Source organism: Trachemys scripta, chromosome 1 (genome assembly GCF_013100865.1).
Source record: "Trachemys scripta elegans isolate TJP31775 chromosome 1, CAS_Tse_1.0, whole genome shotgun sequence".
In the NCBI taxonomy this organism is placed as follows: Eukaryota; Metazoa; Chordata; order Testudines; family Emydidae; genus Trachemys; species Trachemys scripta.
Genome location: NC_048298.1, coordinates 311,439,344 through 311,455,944, shown reverse-complemented (window position 1 = coordinate 311,455,944; position 16,601 = coordinate 311,439,344). Strand labels below are relative to the sequence as shown.

Genomic DNA, 16,601 nt, shown 5'->3' with positions numbered 1-16,601 from the left:
GACAGAGAGGTGCGCGCGCCGGGCGCTCTTCCCAGGGGCGGGGAGGCGCGCGCCCTGTTAAGTTTTCCCCCAGTACCAGGGACGCGCACGGCCCCGAGTGGCACGGGAGCGCGCTTTGTTGTCTGCAGGCTGGTGCAGTTAACTGGTCCACGTGCCGGGTGAGGGCGGGGCTAAGACATCCAGCCACTGACCCAGTCGCCTCCCCCCGCAGGGCCCCTGCCCCCTTCAGTCAGGGGTGCTGGGGCGGTGGCCAGTGTACTGCCCCCGAGTGGGAGGGCTGGGTTCCCCCCGGCAGGGCTAAGGGGATTCTGACACTGCAGTCCCCTAGTGGCCAGGCGCGCTCCCGGAGCAGCCGGAGGCCCGCGGGCTCACGAGCGCTGGGGCGCCCAGCGATTCCTTATGGGCAGCGTGCGCTGGGCCTTCCCCTGCGCCGCCTGGGCCCCGCGCCGGGACGAGTGGCTGCTGGCCGCGCGCCTGGTGCAGCCCGAGGAGAAGGACCGCGTCCGCCAGTTCGTCTTTGCCCGGGATGCCAAGGCTGCCATGGTAGAGGAGGCTGGTGCGCTTTATGGCGAGAGCGCGGGAGGAGCCGCGTGTAAAAGGAGTTACTAGTAGGGTGACCAGATGTCCCGATTTTATAGTGACAGTCCCTATATTTGGGGCTTTGTCTTATATAGGCGCCTATTACCCCCTCCCCGTTTTTCACACTTGCTGTCTGGTCACCCTAGTTATTAGAGAAGGAGGAAATGTGGGTAACTTATTTGACGCAGTGCCCGTTTTTGACCCTAGTGTTTATTATGGTTATTAAGAGCCATGCATGTGCATGGTGCTTTGCCTGTGTAAAATAGAAGGTCCCTATCCCCGTCTGCTGGAAGATATGGCAAATGATGTCTTTTTTACCAATTGAACCTGCCGCAGGGCGGCCAGAGTGTCCTGCTGCCAGCACATGTAGCCAGCACTCCGTGCCCTATACTGGCTTTCTGGGAGGAGTTCAAAGGGTATGTCCATACTGGCACTGCATTTAGGAACAAGCCTCCCCACTCAGGGCCAGAGACTTGCAGTAGCAGCACCCCCTCCCTGAGCTTGAGACCCAGACTTAACCTGAAGGCAATCTATACACCACCATTTTTCAGCGTTCTAATACAAGACTTACAAGCTCCGGTAGCACAAGTCTGTGGCCCTGGGTTGTGAGGCTTGTTCCTAAATGCAGTGCCAGTATGGACATACCCTTCAAGTCTCAGTCCCAGGTGTAGCATACGCATAACTGTCTTAGGTCCTTCATACCTGAGATACTGCCTGTCTCACCATGACATGCTGCCATAGTTTAAATCAGCTGAAGTTCTGGAGGCAGCTGCAGGCTGGGTTTTGCTTAGCGTGACCAGATGTCCCGATTTTATAGGGACAGTCCCGATTTTTGAGTCTTTTTCTTATATAGGCTCCTATTACCCCCCACCCCCATCCTGATTTTTCACATTTGCTGTCTGGTTACCCTAGTTTTGCTATACAAGAAAAGGGACTGCTGGCAGGGTGTTCTCTTGCTCAGGGCTACCTCTTTCCTTTAGAATGTACTTCTCCCTCCCCTAATCCAGAGTAGCCCAACTTTTGACCTTCAGTGTATGCTGCAAGGCACATCTTTTTCGGAGGCAGTTTGAGGAATCAAATACACCAAACAATGACCAGTCTCTGTTGTCTTAGTGGTATTAGTTATAGCAGGGGGAGGGGTTCTGTCTGTGGACTATTGACAGACAACAGGTCACAAGGGATTGTGAAAGAATTCTCTCAACCTTGTTTTATAATTTTATTTCATGAAATAAAAACCAGCAACAATGGGAGGTTGTATAACTAGGAAGCATAATGTGTAAGAATATGACTGTATCTTTTAAAACTCTGCAAAGGTGAAGTGCAAGCTTTAAATCAACAACTTGAGTAGTATAAATTATAACTAATTGTTTTATTAATGATAATTTTAACTGTTCTACTTCCACAAGCCCTTCATTTAGCTTTTAAATGATTTTTAACAAAAACAACATTAATAGGAAAGTCGAGAGAGAGTTTTAAATCAATGCAAAGAAATATTCACTGTTGGGGGTAGGGGAATAAAACATCCTCAGCAGAAAGATGATGAGCTGGTAAAAGGAGGGAAATCCTATTTCAGATAATATGAATCTTTAGAAGGGGGATTGTGTTGTACTGTGCTGCATAAATTATTGATACATCACAAATAAATGCTTGTGTGAAAATGTATCTGAGCTGGTAAACATTTTAGCTCTTTCATTTATATCATGCTATGGTTTTTTGTAAATAGCAGGTTTCTTTAAGTAACAAGTAAAACTTAGCCCTACTTCCCAAGTAAGTAAACTAACTGGTATTTTAGCAGTTACAAATTGTTCTTTGTACATGGCACAATGGTTCCATATGCATCGTTTTAAACTTTTTTTTATTTCATAGGCTGGTCGTCTGCTGATAAGAAAATTAATTGCAGAAAAACTATGGATACCTTGGAATGAAATAAACTTGCAAAGGACATCAAAAGGAAAACCCTTCCTGGTGAATGACATACTCAGGATCCATCCCAATTTCAATTTTAATGTCTCTCATCAAGGGGATTATGCAGTTCTTGCAGCTGAGCCTGAGCTTCAAGTTGGCATTGATATAATGAAGACTAATTTGCCAGGTAATGTATTACTGTTACCAAAGAAATTTTAGAGAGTCTAACTATTGAGTATTTTAAGGTTTCCATAAAAGTCAACCAAAGTCCCTGCAATTTAGTGTTGTTAAAATAGAGAGAGTTAGCCAGCACTTCTGATTTTTTTTTTTTTAACCATTGATTGAATTTATTTGCTTATTTATTGTTGTAAAGTCTCTGAAGTATATATTGGATGTTTCTGTTGCATTTCTGATTGTGGATCTTTCTATTTATCTTTCCAAGTTTGAAATACAACCATGGATCAGTAAGGCCTTGATCCTTCAATGAAATCAGTAGGAGCAGGCATCTGCAGAAATCTCATTGCAGGAGTGGACCCTAGAAGATTTTTAAAATACTAAGCCTCACAGAAGCTTCCAGTTAGCTCATTCATTGGCATAAATCTGAAAGATAACTGGGTTGTAGATTAATGAAATGCAGGACAAAACACTGTAAAAGGAAACAGTCTCAAATGCATTAAAAAAAATGCAATTTTACAAAGAGCACTTCATAAAGATAGCTCAGCTTTAAACGTGACTGGAGTAAAGGAGCGAGATATTGGAACTTTTACCAGCAAGTTGTTTTTCTGGCATTTATTCCCACTGTACTAAAAACTTCTTCAGAAAATTTACAAGCATAACAAAAATGGTCTGAAACTCTGGAAATTTTGTATCATTTCTTGTGAAGAAAGTTTTTCTGCAGTTTCTCCACAATCTTCAGTTTGTCCAGTATTTTGTGTCACAAGAAATAAAAAATAATGGTAACTTAGGTACAAGTGATCATGACATGATCACGTTTATAATATGTTAACAGAATAAAGTTCAGACCAGTAAAGCATATATACTCACACTCACAGACGCTTGGTGCTTTAAAAGGGCCAGTTTCATAAAGCTGAAAACAATTATGAGCCAAATCATTTGGGAGGAAGAATTTAATCAGAAAAATGTGAATGATGATTGGGAATTGCTTAAGAACACTTTACTAGATGCCCAAAAAGCCACAGTCGAGGAAGAAGGTTGTATTGTTTTTGTTTTTTAAAGAGCAACTCTAGGGGGGAAGTGAAGGCAGGTAAAAAAAATAATATATAGCAAATGAAAGAAAGGGGAAGTTGATAGTAATAAACATAAATCAGAACTTAGACATTGCAGAAAATTGATAAGGGAAACAGAGGGACTCAAGGAGAAATCTGTGGCCAGCAGAGCTAAGGACAATAAGAGAGATTTAAAAAAAAAAAAAAAAAAAAGTATATTAGGGAAAAAGAATCTTAACAAGGGTATTAGTCCATTACTAGATGGAAATGGTAGAACCAGCAATAATAATGCAGAATATGCTGAAGTGTTCAATAAATATTCCTATTCTGTATTTGGAAAGGGAACAGACTATGTAGTCTCATCATATGATAACACTCTTTCCATTCCAGTAGTATCTCAGGTGGATGTTAAACAGAGGTTACTAAAGTTAGATATTTTTAAATCAGCATTTCTAGATCACTTGCATCCAAGAGATTAAAAATCAGCTGTCTTAAAAACGTTTTGGAACACTGAGGAAGTTCCAGAAGGCTATAAGAAAGCTAATGATGTGCCACTATTTAATAAAGTGTAAATGGGATGACCTGGGTAATTATAATCCTGTTAGTCTGACATTGATCCCAGGCAAGATAATGGAGTGGTCATGCAGGACTTGATTAATAAAGAATTATAAGAGGGTAATAACCTATGCTGATTGGCATTAATTTTTATGGAAAATAGATTTTGTCATACTAATTATATCTTTTTTTTTTAATAAGATTACAAGTTTGGTTGAAAAACACAATAGTGCAGAGGTAATAATCTTAGACCTGTGTAAGGTGTTTGACTTGGTAATGCATAGTATTTTGATTAAAAAACTAGAATGATATACAAATAATTTGGCATATATTAAATGAATTAAAAACTGGGTAATTGATAGGACTCAAAACGATAGAGAAGCGTCATCTGGTGGGATCCTGCAGGGTTCATTTCTTGGCCCTACTCTATTTAACATTTTTATCAATGGCCCAGAAGAAAACAAAATCATCAGTGATCCAGTTTGCAGATGATACAAAAATTGGGGGAGTGGTAAATAGTAGAGGACGGGTCACTAATTTAGTGTGATCTGGATATCTTGTTAAATTGGATGCAAGCAAACAATATGGCTAAGTGTGTGTGTGTGTATATGTGTGTGTATGTATGTGTATATGAACAAGGAATGCAGGCCAAACTTACACCATGGAGGGGAGGACTCTATCCTGGGAAGTGGTGCCTCTGGAAAAAGTTCGGGGGTAGGCGTGGGGTGTTGGTGAGACACTGTGCACAAAAGGGCTAATGCAATCCTTGGATGCATAAATGGGAATCTTGAGTAGGAGAAGAGGTTATTTTACCTCTATATTTGGCACTGGTGCAACCGCTGCTGGAATACTGTGTCCAGTTCACAATTCAAGAAGGATGTTGATAAATTGGAGAGAGTTAAGAGAAGAGCGACGAGACTGCTTATAGGATTAGAAAACCTGCCTTACTGTGATAGACTCAAGGAACTCAGTCTATTTAGCTTAACGAAGAGAAGGTCTAGCAGTTACCTAGCAGAGAAGGTAAAACTGATCCAGTGGAGCTATACAAATTCAGACTGGAAATAAGATGTACACACCTCTACCCCGATAGAACGCAGTCCTCGGGAGCCAAAAAATCTTACTGCGTTATAGGTGAAACCGCGTTATATTGAACTTGCTTTGATCCGCTGCAGCGTGCAGCCCCACCCCCCGGAGTGCTGCTTTACCGTGTTACATCCGAATTTGTGTTATATCGGGTCGCGTTATATCAGGGTAGAGGTGTATTTTTAACAGTGAGGGTAATTGAGCATTGGAACAGTTCATCAAGGGTCATGGTAGATTCTCCACCACACGCAATTTTTAAATCAGATTGAATGATTTTCTTAAATATATGCTCTGAATGCTTCCCCAAAATAATTCCATGACCTGTGTCATATAGGAGATCAGGTTGGATCTTTTGGCATTGGAATCTGTGTTTATGTATAAGAAAATATTTTATTTATGAGAATGACACATCATCTATGCATACATAATTTATTAATTACAAATATTACTTAAAACAAATATCTATGCACTGAGATTGGAGAAGCAACTTATTATGATGGTCAGTTTGGGGTTTGAAAGATCTGGCCTTGATATACAGAAACTTTAAATAAGATCTGGCAATATCCGGGTTCTAACCCTGGTATTTGCGTGCAGCTAAGCCCTTGTTTGGGATTCAGTTCAGTCTCTCAAGACGCAGACTGTCAAGGGGAGGAGAAGGTACAGTAAAAATACACACCCCTGACCAACATAAGTTATACCAACAGAAGCACCGGTGTGGACAGCATTCTGTTGGAAGGAGATGCTCTCCCACTGACATAGCTACTGCCATTTGTTGGGATAATTTAATTATGTTGACAGGAGTAGTCTCTCCCGTCGGCATAGAGGGTTACACAGGAGGTTTTACGGTGGCACAGCTGCATAGGTACAGCTGTGCCGCTGTCAGGTGTCTAGTGTAGACATAGCCTTAGAAGGAACTGTGGAGGTGGGGGTATTCTGTCCTCTGCTGATTTTTAACACAGTTCTGTAAAGCAGGCACGATTTACTGCTTGGCACTTTGAAAGATTTTCCTTTAAATGGCATAGGTGTTCTTGCTCTCTTCTCTCTTTCTCTCTCTGGTTTTTACGTAGATACTGGTGTATAGCGTGGTTTTACAGCCATTTAAAATCCCTGTGTTTGCCACCTTGTGTTTAATTGTCCAAAACCTCTCCGTTCTCTAGCAAACGAAAAGATCAATATGAATCACTAACAGATGGTTGAAGTCTTTGTTTTTTCCCTTCCCACATCCATTTCTAGTATGTAATAGAGTAAAGGTATAAAAAGACATCTAGATGTCAGTTAATATCAGGATTAAAAAAATCCACACCCTGGAACACTTTCAGAAAATCATTTTAATAAATGACATGAAAAGAGTGAGAGCCAGATTAATGTATAATGATTGGCATAAAATGGCATTTTAAATACATTTCTGTACTCTACCCAACTGGTCTTATGAAACTAATTGAACCGTTTGATTCTAAAAGCAGCAGATCTTTCCCAGAGGGCAGATCATAGGTTTAATTTCACTTTTTGGTTTTTGTAAGACCATCTTCACCTTTTTTCCTGCCCTCAAATAAAGAGGGTATTCCAGTGTTTAAGGGGAGGTTTTATGAGCAGCTTCTCAGTTAAATAAAATTATATATTACTGTTATTTAAAACTGCAGGAGTAGCTGAAACTCCATAGTCTCCCTTTACCATCTTCCTTTTTACTTTTCTTATCTTTTATCTGTTCCCCCCACCACCCTCCTTTTGGATTTTGTGCGGATTTCTTCCTCAGCCCATCTTGTTACCTCCTTTTTGGAAGAGTTTCCTTATTTATCATCTCTCCCTTCCCTTAAAAAAAAGTATATGGTGAGGAATATCCATTTGGTTATGGAAGGCCAGATAAACCCTGGTCCATTGCTCATTTAATGAGCCAAAGGAAGTCACTTCAGATCAGCCTGAGGTGCTCCTTTGCCTTGTGGCTGAATGTTCTGACCCATGTTCCTGCCGTTCATGGGATCTGATATGTGCTTTCATGCACTCCATGTCTGTGCCTTCATTAAAGGGCTAAACCTGTGAAATAGCACCAATGTAAATACTAGCGGTGCATTGTATCCATACTAGCCATGCCGTGTTGGTTGCTCTTCTGCCTCATGTACATACTTGTGCCGTATTGCATCATTGCAATTGCACTGCCTTTTGATTACCTGTTCCTCAGTTCCCAATATAGCTACGTGAAGCAGTGGCTTGTGGGGATTTTGAAATCAGGGACACAATGTGAACCCCAAGGAATTGTTGGAGAAGTGGACAGATTTCCATATATTACTAATATATTCCTATAAATATCAAAGTAGTGGGTCCATTTCTTCTTCCTTTTCTAAAAATACAATATTTTAAAATTTCCCTTTGGTCTTCTAGATAGTGAAATCATCTGAGAGGAATGTGAAGGAAGATCTGTTGTTTGAATTATATTGAACAAAGTTCTTGAAGTACTGTAAGGGACAATCCTTCATTAATAGGGAAATGAACCAGAGATAAATCTTTCTTTTTAATTCTAAAATTCTGTGAAGTTAAATATTTATAGTCTGTCTTCTTATAATAACTGAGCTGTCAATAACCTTTACACAGCATTTCTTTTCACTGCCTCTCCCTGATAAAAGAAGAGAGCTTTAAAACCTGCTTTGCTACTGGCATTTAACTGAATAATAAAGATTTAATAAGTGAGAAACAAGATGTTATTTTTATTTCACATTACAGAAATTACAAAGCATAGCTTTTCGATAGAAATTATTTCTATAATATGTGAGTTCTCACCTAGTTTTATCATATTTTACCACTATGGATTTGCAAGGGGAAAACATATTTTTCAAATTAATTTAAAAATAATTAAGTTATTGCCATATCACAGTCCTTTCCAGTAGACATTTATAAATGAGATTTAAAGTAACTACAACAATATTTATTAACCTTAGTGGTGTAGTATATTTCAGTGGACAGACCCACAATACATATTCAGTATAATGCAGTTCTTCTGATGTTTTATATGTACGGTAGAAGATAATTAAATCAACAGTATCAAGGGTGGCGCTTGAAACTACAGCCACAATACATTGAGCCATTACTAATAGTTTTCCAAGTCACAGTTTTTCTAAAGACAATTTTCCTTTATCGGCGTCATACGAGGCATGTTGTTACTGCTATCTTCTGTGTTATGAATATGTGTCTTTCTCTTTAGCAGGGATTGTTGTAATTGAAAGATCCACAGAGTGGTGCTGTTGCCCTGTGATTGCCTTTGTTTTCCAGGTTCATCATGTCTCAGAAATTGAAGTCTTACATGTTGCCATCTATAATCTCATTCTCTTAGCTGACTAGGACAAAGGTTTTAATACAAATGTACAATGTACATGAAGTGTGTTAAGATGTTCTTTGAGTACTGTATACCTTGTAACTGAATATAAATTACATCATTACTGTATTCTAATGATTGCCATACAGAATCTTTAATGAGGTCAGTTGGCTGTCATTGTATTCAAGTTAGTGTTCCTATTTTTATAATATCCCTTAATTGTATAATATCCCCAGGTTGCACCAACCTGATATGATTTTGTTGTTGTACAGTCACTTTTGCACGAAAGATACTATACAAAATAAGTATCATAAAATGTTTGACACGTGTTTTGAGAACCGTTGTACACTTAACATGTTACTTACCGTATAGATGCTTAACTATTACTTTATCGCTGTGTTGTCTGTTGAGTCACTGGAATAACAAAATAGACTTTTTTCTCCTTCTTACTCTTGTTGCATTATAAATATCTCTGAAATGAGACTACCAAAAGAAATAGCCTTGTTAGGGAGTGCAATGAAAGAAAAAGAAATTGGTCTGCAAATGCAGAATAGTGATGATTTTCCAGTGCTTCAGGCTACGCAGGATTACCGGAAGACTGATCTGCAGCTGTTCTATATCACCATTTCCCTCCATTTAGGTTTATGTGTTATAACAATGTAACAGTAGTATTGATAGAGGAAATCTTTTCTTTATGCATTTTAGGTTGGGTTTTCTTTTTTTTTTTTTTTTAAATCTGCCTACTGATCTAGCACTTTATGGTTGTAATAGGTTTACCTAGTCTAGACTAGTTGAATACAATTGTTTAACTTCCTAAGGTTCTTAGATTCACATCGTGTTCCTAACTTACTTGATTCCGGACACTCACTGAGCTCAGTGCATTTTATTTTGTTTAAGATTGTTTTAAGATTAATTATGTAGCCTTTTGAGAAAAGGCATGCAGTTCTGTTCATTGGCTGATGGAAATGGAAGTAATTGCATACGGATCATTTTCCATGAGAGGCAATGCATCTCAAATGATTTTTAGAGTTTGGAAGAGTAGTGTGATAAGGGTTCTCAAATTGTTACTAACTACTGTGAAGAAGTTAATTGGGCTCTTGACTTGCCTTTTAACCAAGGGGCATGAACTTCTATAACAGCAAACATTAGCTTGGCTTCAATAATGTGTGGGATGCTTATAAACTGGGGTAGACTGTAACATACATCAGTTTTCAAAGACTTTTAAAATAATCATACATTAATAAAGAGCATGTTTATCATTTAAAATATTCAGAACTTTATTTCCCTGCTGTGATAGTGAATTTATTTATAAGTATTGCCATGTATTTGTTTAAAATGGAATTATAGAAGTAGATCATTTATCAGTTTATTTCTAGTCTTCTCTGGGCTAATTAGACTCTGCCCACTTCTCTTAGCTATCACATAAAAGTTACTTTTGATACTGAAATCTTCAGTCTCAGATTGATTCCAGGTGTTTGAATCATATAAAATTGTTTCTTCCTTCTCCTCTTCAATATTTTTGATTTATGCTGGTAAAGCTTATTAGAGTTCATGAAAACCTAGTTTTTGAAGTTTGGTCAGCCAACCAGGAGCAGGATTTGAAGTTTGATGTGAATTCTGCTGCCTGTAGAAATTTAATTTGAGACTCAACGTATTTCTTGAGATTTTTCTTTCAGTAACCAAACTATCATCTGAGAATACCTGATATTGCGAAGCTTGCCTTTCTCTTGTACGTGTACAGTAAAGTGAAATGGACACAAAATTAAATTCACTTTTTTTTTTTTTGATTTTTGAATGAATGAATGATTAATGAATAAGAATTAGGCCAAACTTTGTATAGAAAGAGTACAGAAGAATACTTGACTTCCATTCTTACTACTAAAGGAAAGAGAGCTTTATATCCAGCATGCTGAAAGAGGATTTTTGATTCCTTTAAAAACCCTAAAGTAAATTCAGAGGGTTGGACGTACCTGCAGTGTGGTCAAGGCATTTGGCATGAGATCCAGCACTGTGTTGAACTTCTGTTGAGTTTTTGAATTTCTAAAAAAATTATCACAATTTTTCTTTACTGTGGGTGTTCCTTGATCCTAGTAGAAATGTCAAAAAGAGAATTTTTTCTAAAGAATGCGTTTGTCCTCCCTCTGACTTTGATTCTACCTTCGTTAAAGTTTTAATTTGTCTTAGGACTTATTGCCACGCTTCAGTACTTTCTCTGCAGTTAGCATCTAACCTTTGCTGGAGGAGATCTATTAAAAAAATAGGTCAAACGAATATAATAGCAATGTATGCAAAGCTGGGTTATTTGGTCTCTTGCCTTAATAACTGGAGGGTTGAGTTGTAGAAGTCCAGAATGATTTATCAAAGAAGGAAATCAGAGTTTAAGAATATGTATGCAAATGATCACATTAATATCTACAGCAGCGTTAAATATGTGGCTCTTGCACAGTTTCTGGAACGAATTAAAAATCATATTTGGCATGAGTCTTCTATTGAGTAAGGAGGGAGAAATCTGTTTGTGTTCCATTGAAGATACAGAGAAACAGACATTTTAAACTATTGTACATAAAGAATATATATTACATACTAGCTTTATTATCATTACCTCTTAGAAACTTCATCTCTAGCTTACTGTAGCAGTATATCTCTTCTACCAATTAAATATTGTTTCTAATTATGGCATTAAAAAGAAATTTTCATATCATATTATGTGAGAGAGCCCCATGTCCCAGTATTTAGTAAAAGCAAAATATTCTTATATACCATGAAATGGAAAAAAAGAAAATAAAATTCATTTATCTTTTGTTTTTTCCCTTTAGAGGCAGTCCATGCTGTGACTTTTTAATAGTCATGAAGAATGACTTCATCTTAAGATGTTTTTAGAGGGAAGTAACGGCATTTAAGAGATTGAAATTTGCTTATGGGAACGTAATTGCAGCAATAGTGGAATAATTGTGGAATAGTTAGGAGGGTTGGAATGACTATTTGGAGAAAGGAAATGTTGAAAATGAGGAGTGAAATAGTATCAAACAAGGTAGGAGAGGAGCTGATGGAGAAGGCATTGAGTAAAAAGAAGAGAGACTACAGGGATACTTGTCTAGATTGTTAGTGAGGTTTTTCTTCTGCACACTGCATTTATAGTGATAATTTGTTGCCTCTAACTTGTCTTTTCAGTAATTCAGTTCTAAGTTTCAGAGTAGCAGCCTTGTTAGTCTGTATCCGCAAAAAGAACAGGAGTACTTGTGGCACCTTAGAGACTAACAAATTTATTTGAGCATAAGCTTTCGTGGGCTACAGCCCACTTCATCAGATGCATAGAATGGAACATATAGTAAGGAGAGATATATACACATACAGAGAACATGAAAAGGGCTCCCACCTTTTCATGTTATATATATATATATATATATATATACATACACATACACACACACACATACAGAGATCTCCTTACTATATGTTCCATTCTATGCATCCGATGAAGTGGGCTGTAGCCCACAAAAGCTTATGCTCATATAAATTTGTTAGTCTCTAAGGTGCCACGAGTGCTCCTGTTCAGTTCTAAATGTTCAGATTATCAAAATAAAAGCAAAGCTAGAGAGAATTGGCTCTGTTTTTTTTTTCTTACAGAAAGCTAACGATTATCAAATAAAGAATTTAATTTTTGGTAAACTGTTGGCTTAAAACTCTACTTGTCTATTTAGTGAAGTCGGCCTGATCAAAAAGATGAAACAGCAGAACCCCGGATTAACTCATATATGCTACAAATTGCAGTTTTTTAACAATACTATCAATTTCCACTAGGAATACTGGCTTCAGCTCTACAGACTTTATTTGTTGCAAGAAGTTTGGAAATAGTGAAGGAATCCTGCATTCTTAAAAGCTTCCTTTGGAAGTGATCTGTCAAGAGAATACAGTTTAGAGCTCTGACTTATAAATTTCAAAGTTAGGACACAGTATTTTAGAAACAACTGCTGCTTTGCAGGCTGACTTGTGAAGTGGCAGAACCATATCTTAAAGGTGTAGCATCCCTGCTCAGAAACTGAAAAGACTGAGCTTCAAACTGGATTCCCCTGACATACTTCATCCTAGGGGCAACTAGCAGAAGTTGCTAGATCACAGGCCCTGGTTCTCATGGGAGACTTTAATCACCCTGATATCTGCTGGGAGAGCAATACAGCGGTGCACAGGCAATCCAGGAAATTTTTGGAAAGCGTAGGGGACAATTTCCTGGTGCAAGTGCTGGAGGAACCAACTAGGGGCAAAGCTTTTCTTGACCTGCTGCTCACAAACAGGGAAGAACTAGTAGGGGAAGCAAAAGTGGATGGGAACCTGGGAGGCAGTGACCATGAGATGGTCGAGTTCAGGATCCTGACACAAGGAAGAAAGGAGAGCAGCAGAATATGGACCCTGGACTTCAGAAAAGCAGACTTTGACTCCCTCAGGGAACAGATGGGCAGGATCCCCTGGGAGAATAACATGAAGGGCAAAGGGGTCCAGGAGAGCTGGCTGTATTTTAAAGAATCCTTATTGAGGTTGCAGGAACAAACCATCCCGATGTGTAGAAAGAATAGTAAATATGGCAGGCGACCAGCTTGGCTAAACAGTGAAATCCTTGCTGATCTTAAATGCAAAAAAGAGGCTTATAAGAAGTGGAAGATTGGACAAATGACCAGGGAGGAGTATAAAAATATTGCTCAGGCGTGCAGGAGTGAAATCAGGAAGGCCAAATCACACTTGGAGTTGCAGTTAGCAAGAGATGTTAAGAGTAACAAGAAAGGTTTCTTCAGGTATGTTAGCAACAAGAAGAAAATCAAGGAAAGTGTGGGCCCCTTACTGAATGAGGGAGGCAACCTAGTGACCGACGATGTGGAAAAAGCTAATGTACTCAATGATTTTTTTGCCTCTGTCTTCACGCACAAGGTCAGCTCCCAGATTGCTGCACTGGGCAGTACAGCATGGGGAGAAGGTGACCAGCCCTCTGTGGAGAAAGCAGTGGTTCGGGACTATTTAGAAAAACTGGACGTGCACAAGTCCATGGGGCCGGATGCGCTGCATCCGAGGGTGCTAAAGGAGTTGGCGGGTGAGATTGCAGAGCCATTAGCCATTATTTTTGAAAACTCATGGCGATCGGGGGAGGTCCCAGATGACTGGAAAAAGGCTAATGTAGTGCCCATCTTTAAAAAAGGGAAGAAGGAGGATCCGGGGAACTACAGGCCAGTCAGCCTCACCTCAGTCCCTGGAAAAATTATGGAGCAGGTCCTCAAGGAATCAATTATGAAACATTTAGAGGAGAGGAAAGTGATCAGGAACAGTCAGCATGGATTCACGAAGGGGAAGTCGTGCCTGACTAACCTAATTGCCTTCTATGATGAGATAACTGGCTCTGTGGATGAGGGGAAAGCAGTGGATGTGTTATTTCTTGACTTTAGCAAAGCTTTTGATACGGTCTCCCACAGTATTCTTGCCACCAAGTTAAAGAAGTATGGGCTGGATGAATGGACTGTAAGGTGGATAGAAAGCTGGCTAGATCGTCGGGCTCAACGGGTAGTGATCAATGGCTCCATGTCTAGTTGGCAGCCGGTTTCAAGTGGAGTGCCCCAAGGGTCGGTCCTGGGGCCGGTTTTGTTTAATATCTTTATTAATGATCTGGAGGATGGTGTGGACTGCACTCTCAGCAAGTTTGCAGATGACACTAAACTAGGAGGCGTGGTAGATACACTAGAGGGTAGGGATCGGATACAGAGGGACCTAGACAAATTAGAGGATTGGGCAGAAAAAAACCTGATGAGGTTCAACAAGGACAAGTGCAGAGTCCTGCACTTAGGACGGAAGAATCCCATGCACTGCTACAGACTAGGGACCGAATGGCTAGGTAGCAGTTCTGCTGAAAAGGACCTAGGGGTCACAGTGGACGAGAAGCTGGATATGAGTCAACAGTGTGCTCTTGTTGCCAAGAAGGCTAACGGCATTTTGGGCTGTATAAGTAGGGGCATTGCCAGCAGATCGAGGAACGTGATCGTTCCCCTTTATTCGACATTGGTGAGGCCTCATCTGGAATACTGTGTCCAGTTTTGGGCCCCACACTACAAGAAGGATGTGGAAAAATTGGAAAGAGTCCAGCGGAGGGCAACAAAAATGATTAGGGGTCTGGAGCACATGACTTATGAGGAGAGGCTGAGAGAACTGGGATTGTTTAGTCTCCAGAAGAGAAGAATGAGGGGGGATTTGATAGCAGCCTTCAACTACCTGAAGGGGGGTTCCAAAGAGGATGGAGCTCGGCTGTTCTCAGTGGTGGCAGATGACAGAACAAGGAGCAATGGTCTCAAGTTGCAGTGGGGGAGGTCCAGGTTGGATATCAGGAAAAACTATTTCACTAGGAGGGTGGTGAAACACTGGAATGCGTTACCTAGGGAGGTGGTGGAGTCTCCTTCCTTGGAGGTTTTTAAGGCCCGGCTTGACAAAGCCCTGGCTGGGATGATTTAGCTGGGAATTGGTCCTGCTTTGAGCAGGGGGTTGGACTAGATGACCTCTTGAGGTCCCTTCCAACTCTGATATTCTATGATTCTATGATTTTATATCCGTTTGTGTGTGTGCTGGCATTGGCCTTTAACTTAAATAAACACTAGGCAGTTATCCCTCTGATGTATTTATAGAAAGCAATCATATCTCCCCTTAGCCTTTGTTTTGTTAAGGAGCTTGGCTTGTTTAGCCTAAGTATCCTCTTGTAAGGTAGGTTCTCTGTTCCTCTGATCTTTCTAGTAGCCCTTCTCTGCACCTGCTCCAGTTTGAATTCATCTTTCTTAAATTATTGGAGACTAGAATTGCACACAGTATTCCAGATGAGGTCTCACCAGTGTATATATCATTAGTATAAAGCTAATAACACTTCCCTATCTCTACTGGATATATCTCACTTGATTCATCCTAGGATAGTGTTGGTCTTTTTCACAGCCGCGTCACGTTCATGCCTCAGTCATCCTCTGATCAACCAATACTCCCAAGTCTTTCACTTCCTTTGTTGCCTTCAATTGATAAATCCCCAATTTAATCCCTAAATCCAAGATTTTGCTTTATTAAATTTCATCCCATTTCTATTACTTCAGTTTTCAAGGTCATCCAGATCTTCTTGTTTGATATTCTGGTCCTCCTCTGCTTTGGCAATACCTATCAACTTGTCGTCCACAAATTTTATTAATGCACACCCACTTTTTGTATCAGGGTCATTAATGAAAATGTTAAATACATTTGGTACCAAGACCGATCCCCGGGGAACTTCACTAGTAACGTCCATCTGGCCTGACAATTCACCTTTCAACATGACCTGTTGTCTCCTTTTTTTTAACTAGATCCTTACCTGCCTTTCAATTCTTGTATTAATTGCCATCTTCTCCAATTTAACTAATAATTTCCCATGTAAAATTATTAGTGAAATCCAGGTAGATTAGATCTGCTGCATTTCCTTTGTCTAGAAAATCAGCTCTCAAAAAAAAAAAAAGAGGTCAGGTTGGTCTGGCACAATCTACCTTATGTAAAACCATGTTGTAGTTTATTATCCCAATTATCGTTTGCCTTTGTCCCTAAACTACTCTTTTTAAAAAAAAAAAAAAAAAAAAGTAAGACCTTGCATTCAATTGAGGTCAAACTAATGGGCCTGTAGTTGCTGAATCACTTTTTTCCTGTTTCTTAAATATAGGTACTATATTTGCAGTTCTCCTCCCACAGAGTATGGCCCTGAATTTATGGATTCATTAAAAATCCTTGCAATTGGGCTTGCGATATCATGTGGCAGTTCATTTAATATGCATGGTATAAGATTTCCTTATTCGGGGGAAATGTTATTAATTGACTTCCCAGTGAAAGTAAAGTCTCACTATGGGAAAATAGCCTTCTCAAAAATCTAATGTATGTTCTTGGTTTTCAATATGCTTTTAGGAAGCTTGAATTTTACA

At 39.5% G+C, this 16,601-nt stretch overlaps 1 protein-coding gene across 1 annotated transcript in view; it reads left to right on the top strand.

Moving 5' to 3' along the window:
- Positions 1–172: 172 nt before the first annotated feature.
- Positions 173–16,601, top strand: part of AASDHPPT (aminoadipate-semialdehyde dehydrogenase-phosphopantetheinyl transferase) — a 59,028-nt gene continuing 42,599 nt past the window's right edge. Inside the window, exons 1-2 of the mRNA XM_034758858.1 lie at positions 173–543; positions 2,446–2,671. Of these exons, the coding sequence (XP_034614749.1) occupies positions 400–543; positions 2,446–2,671 (370 nt within the window). The 5' untranslated portion in view covers positions 173–399. The remainder of the gene's footprint in view (positions 544–2,445; positions 2,672–16,601) is intronic.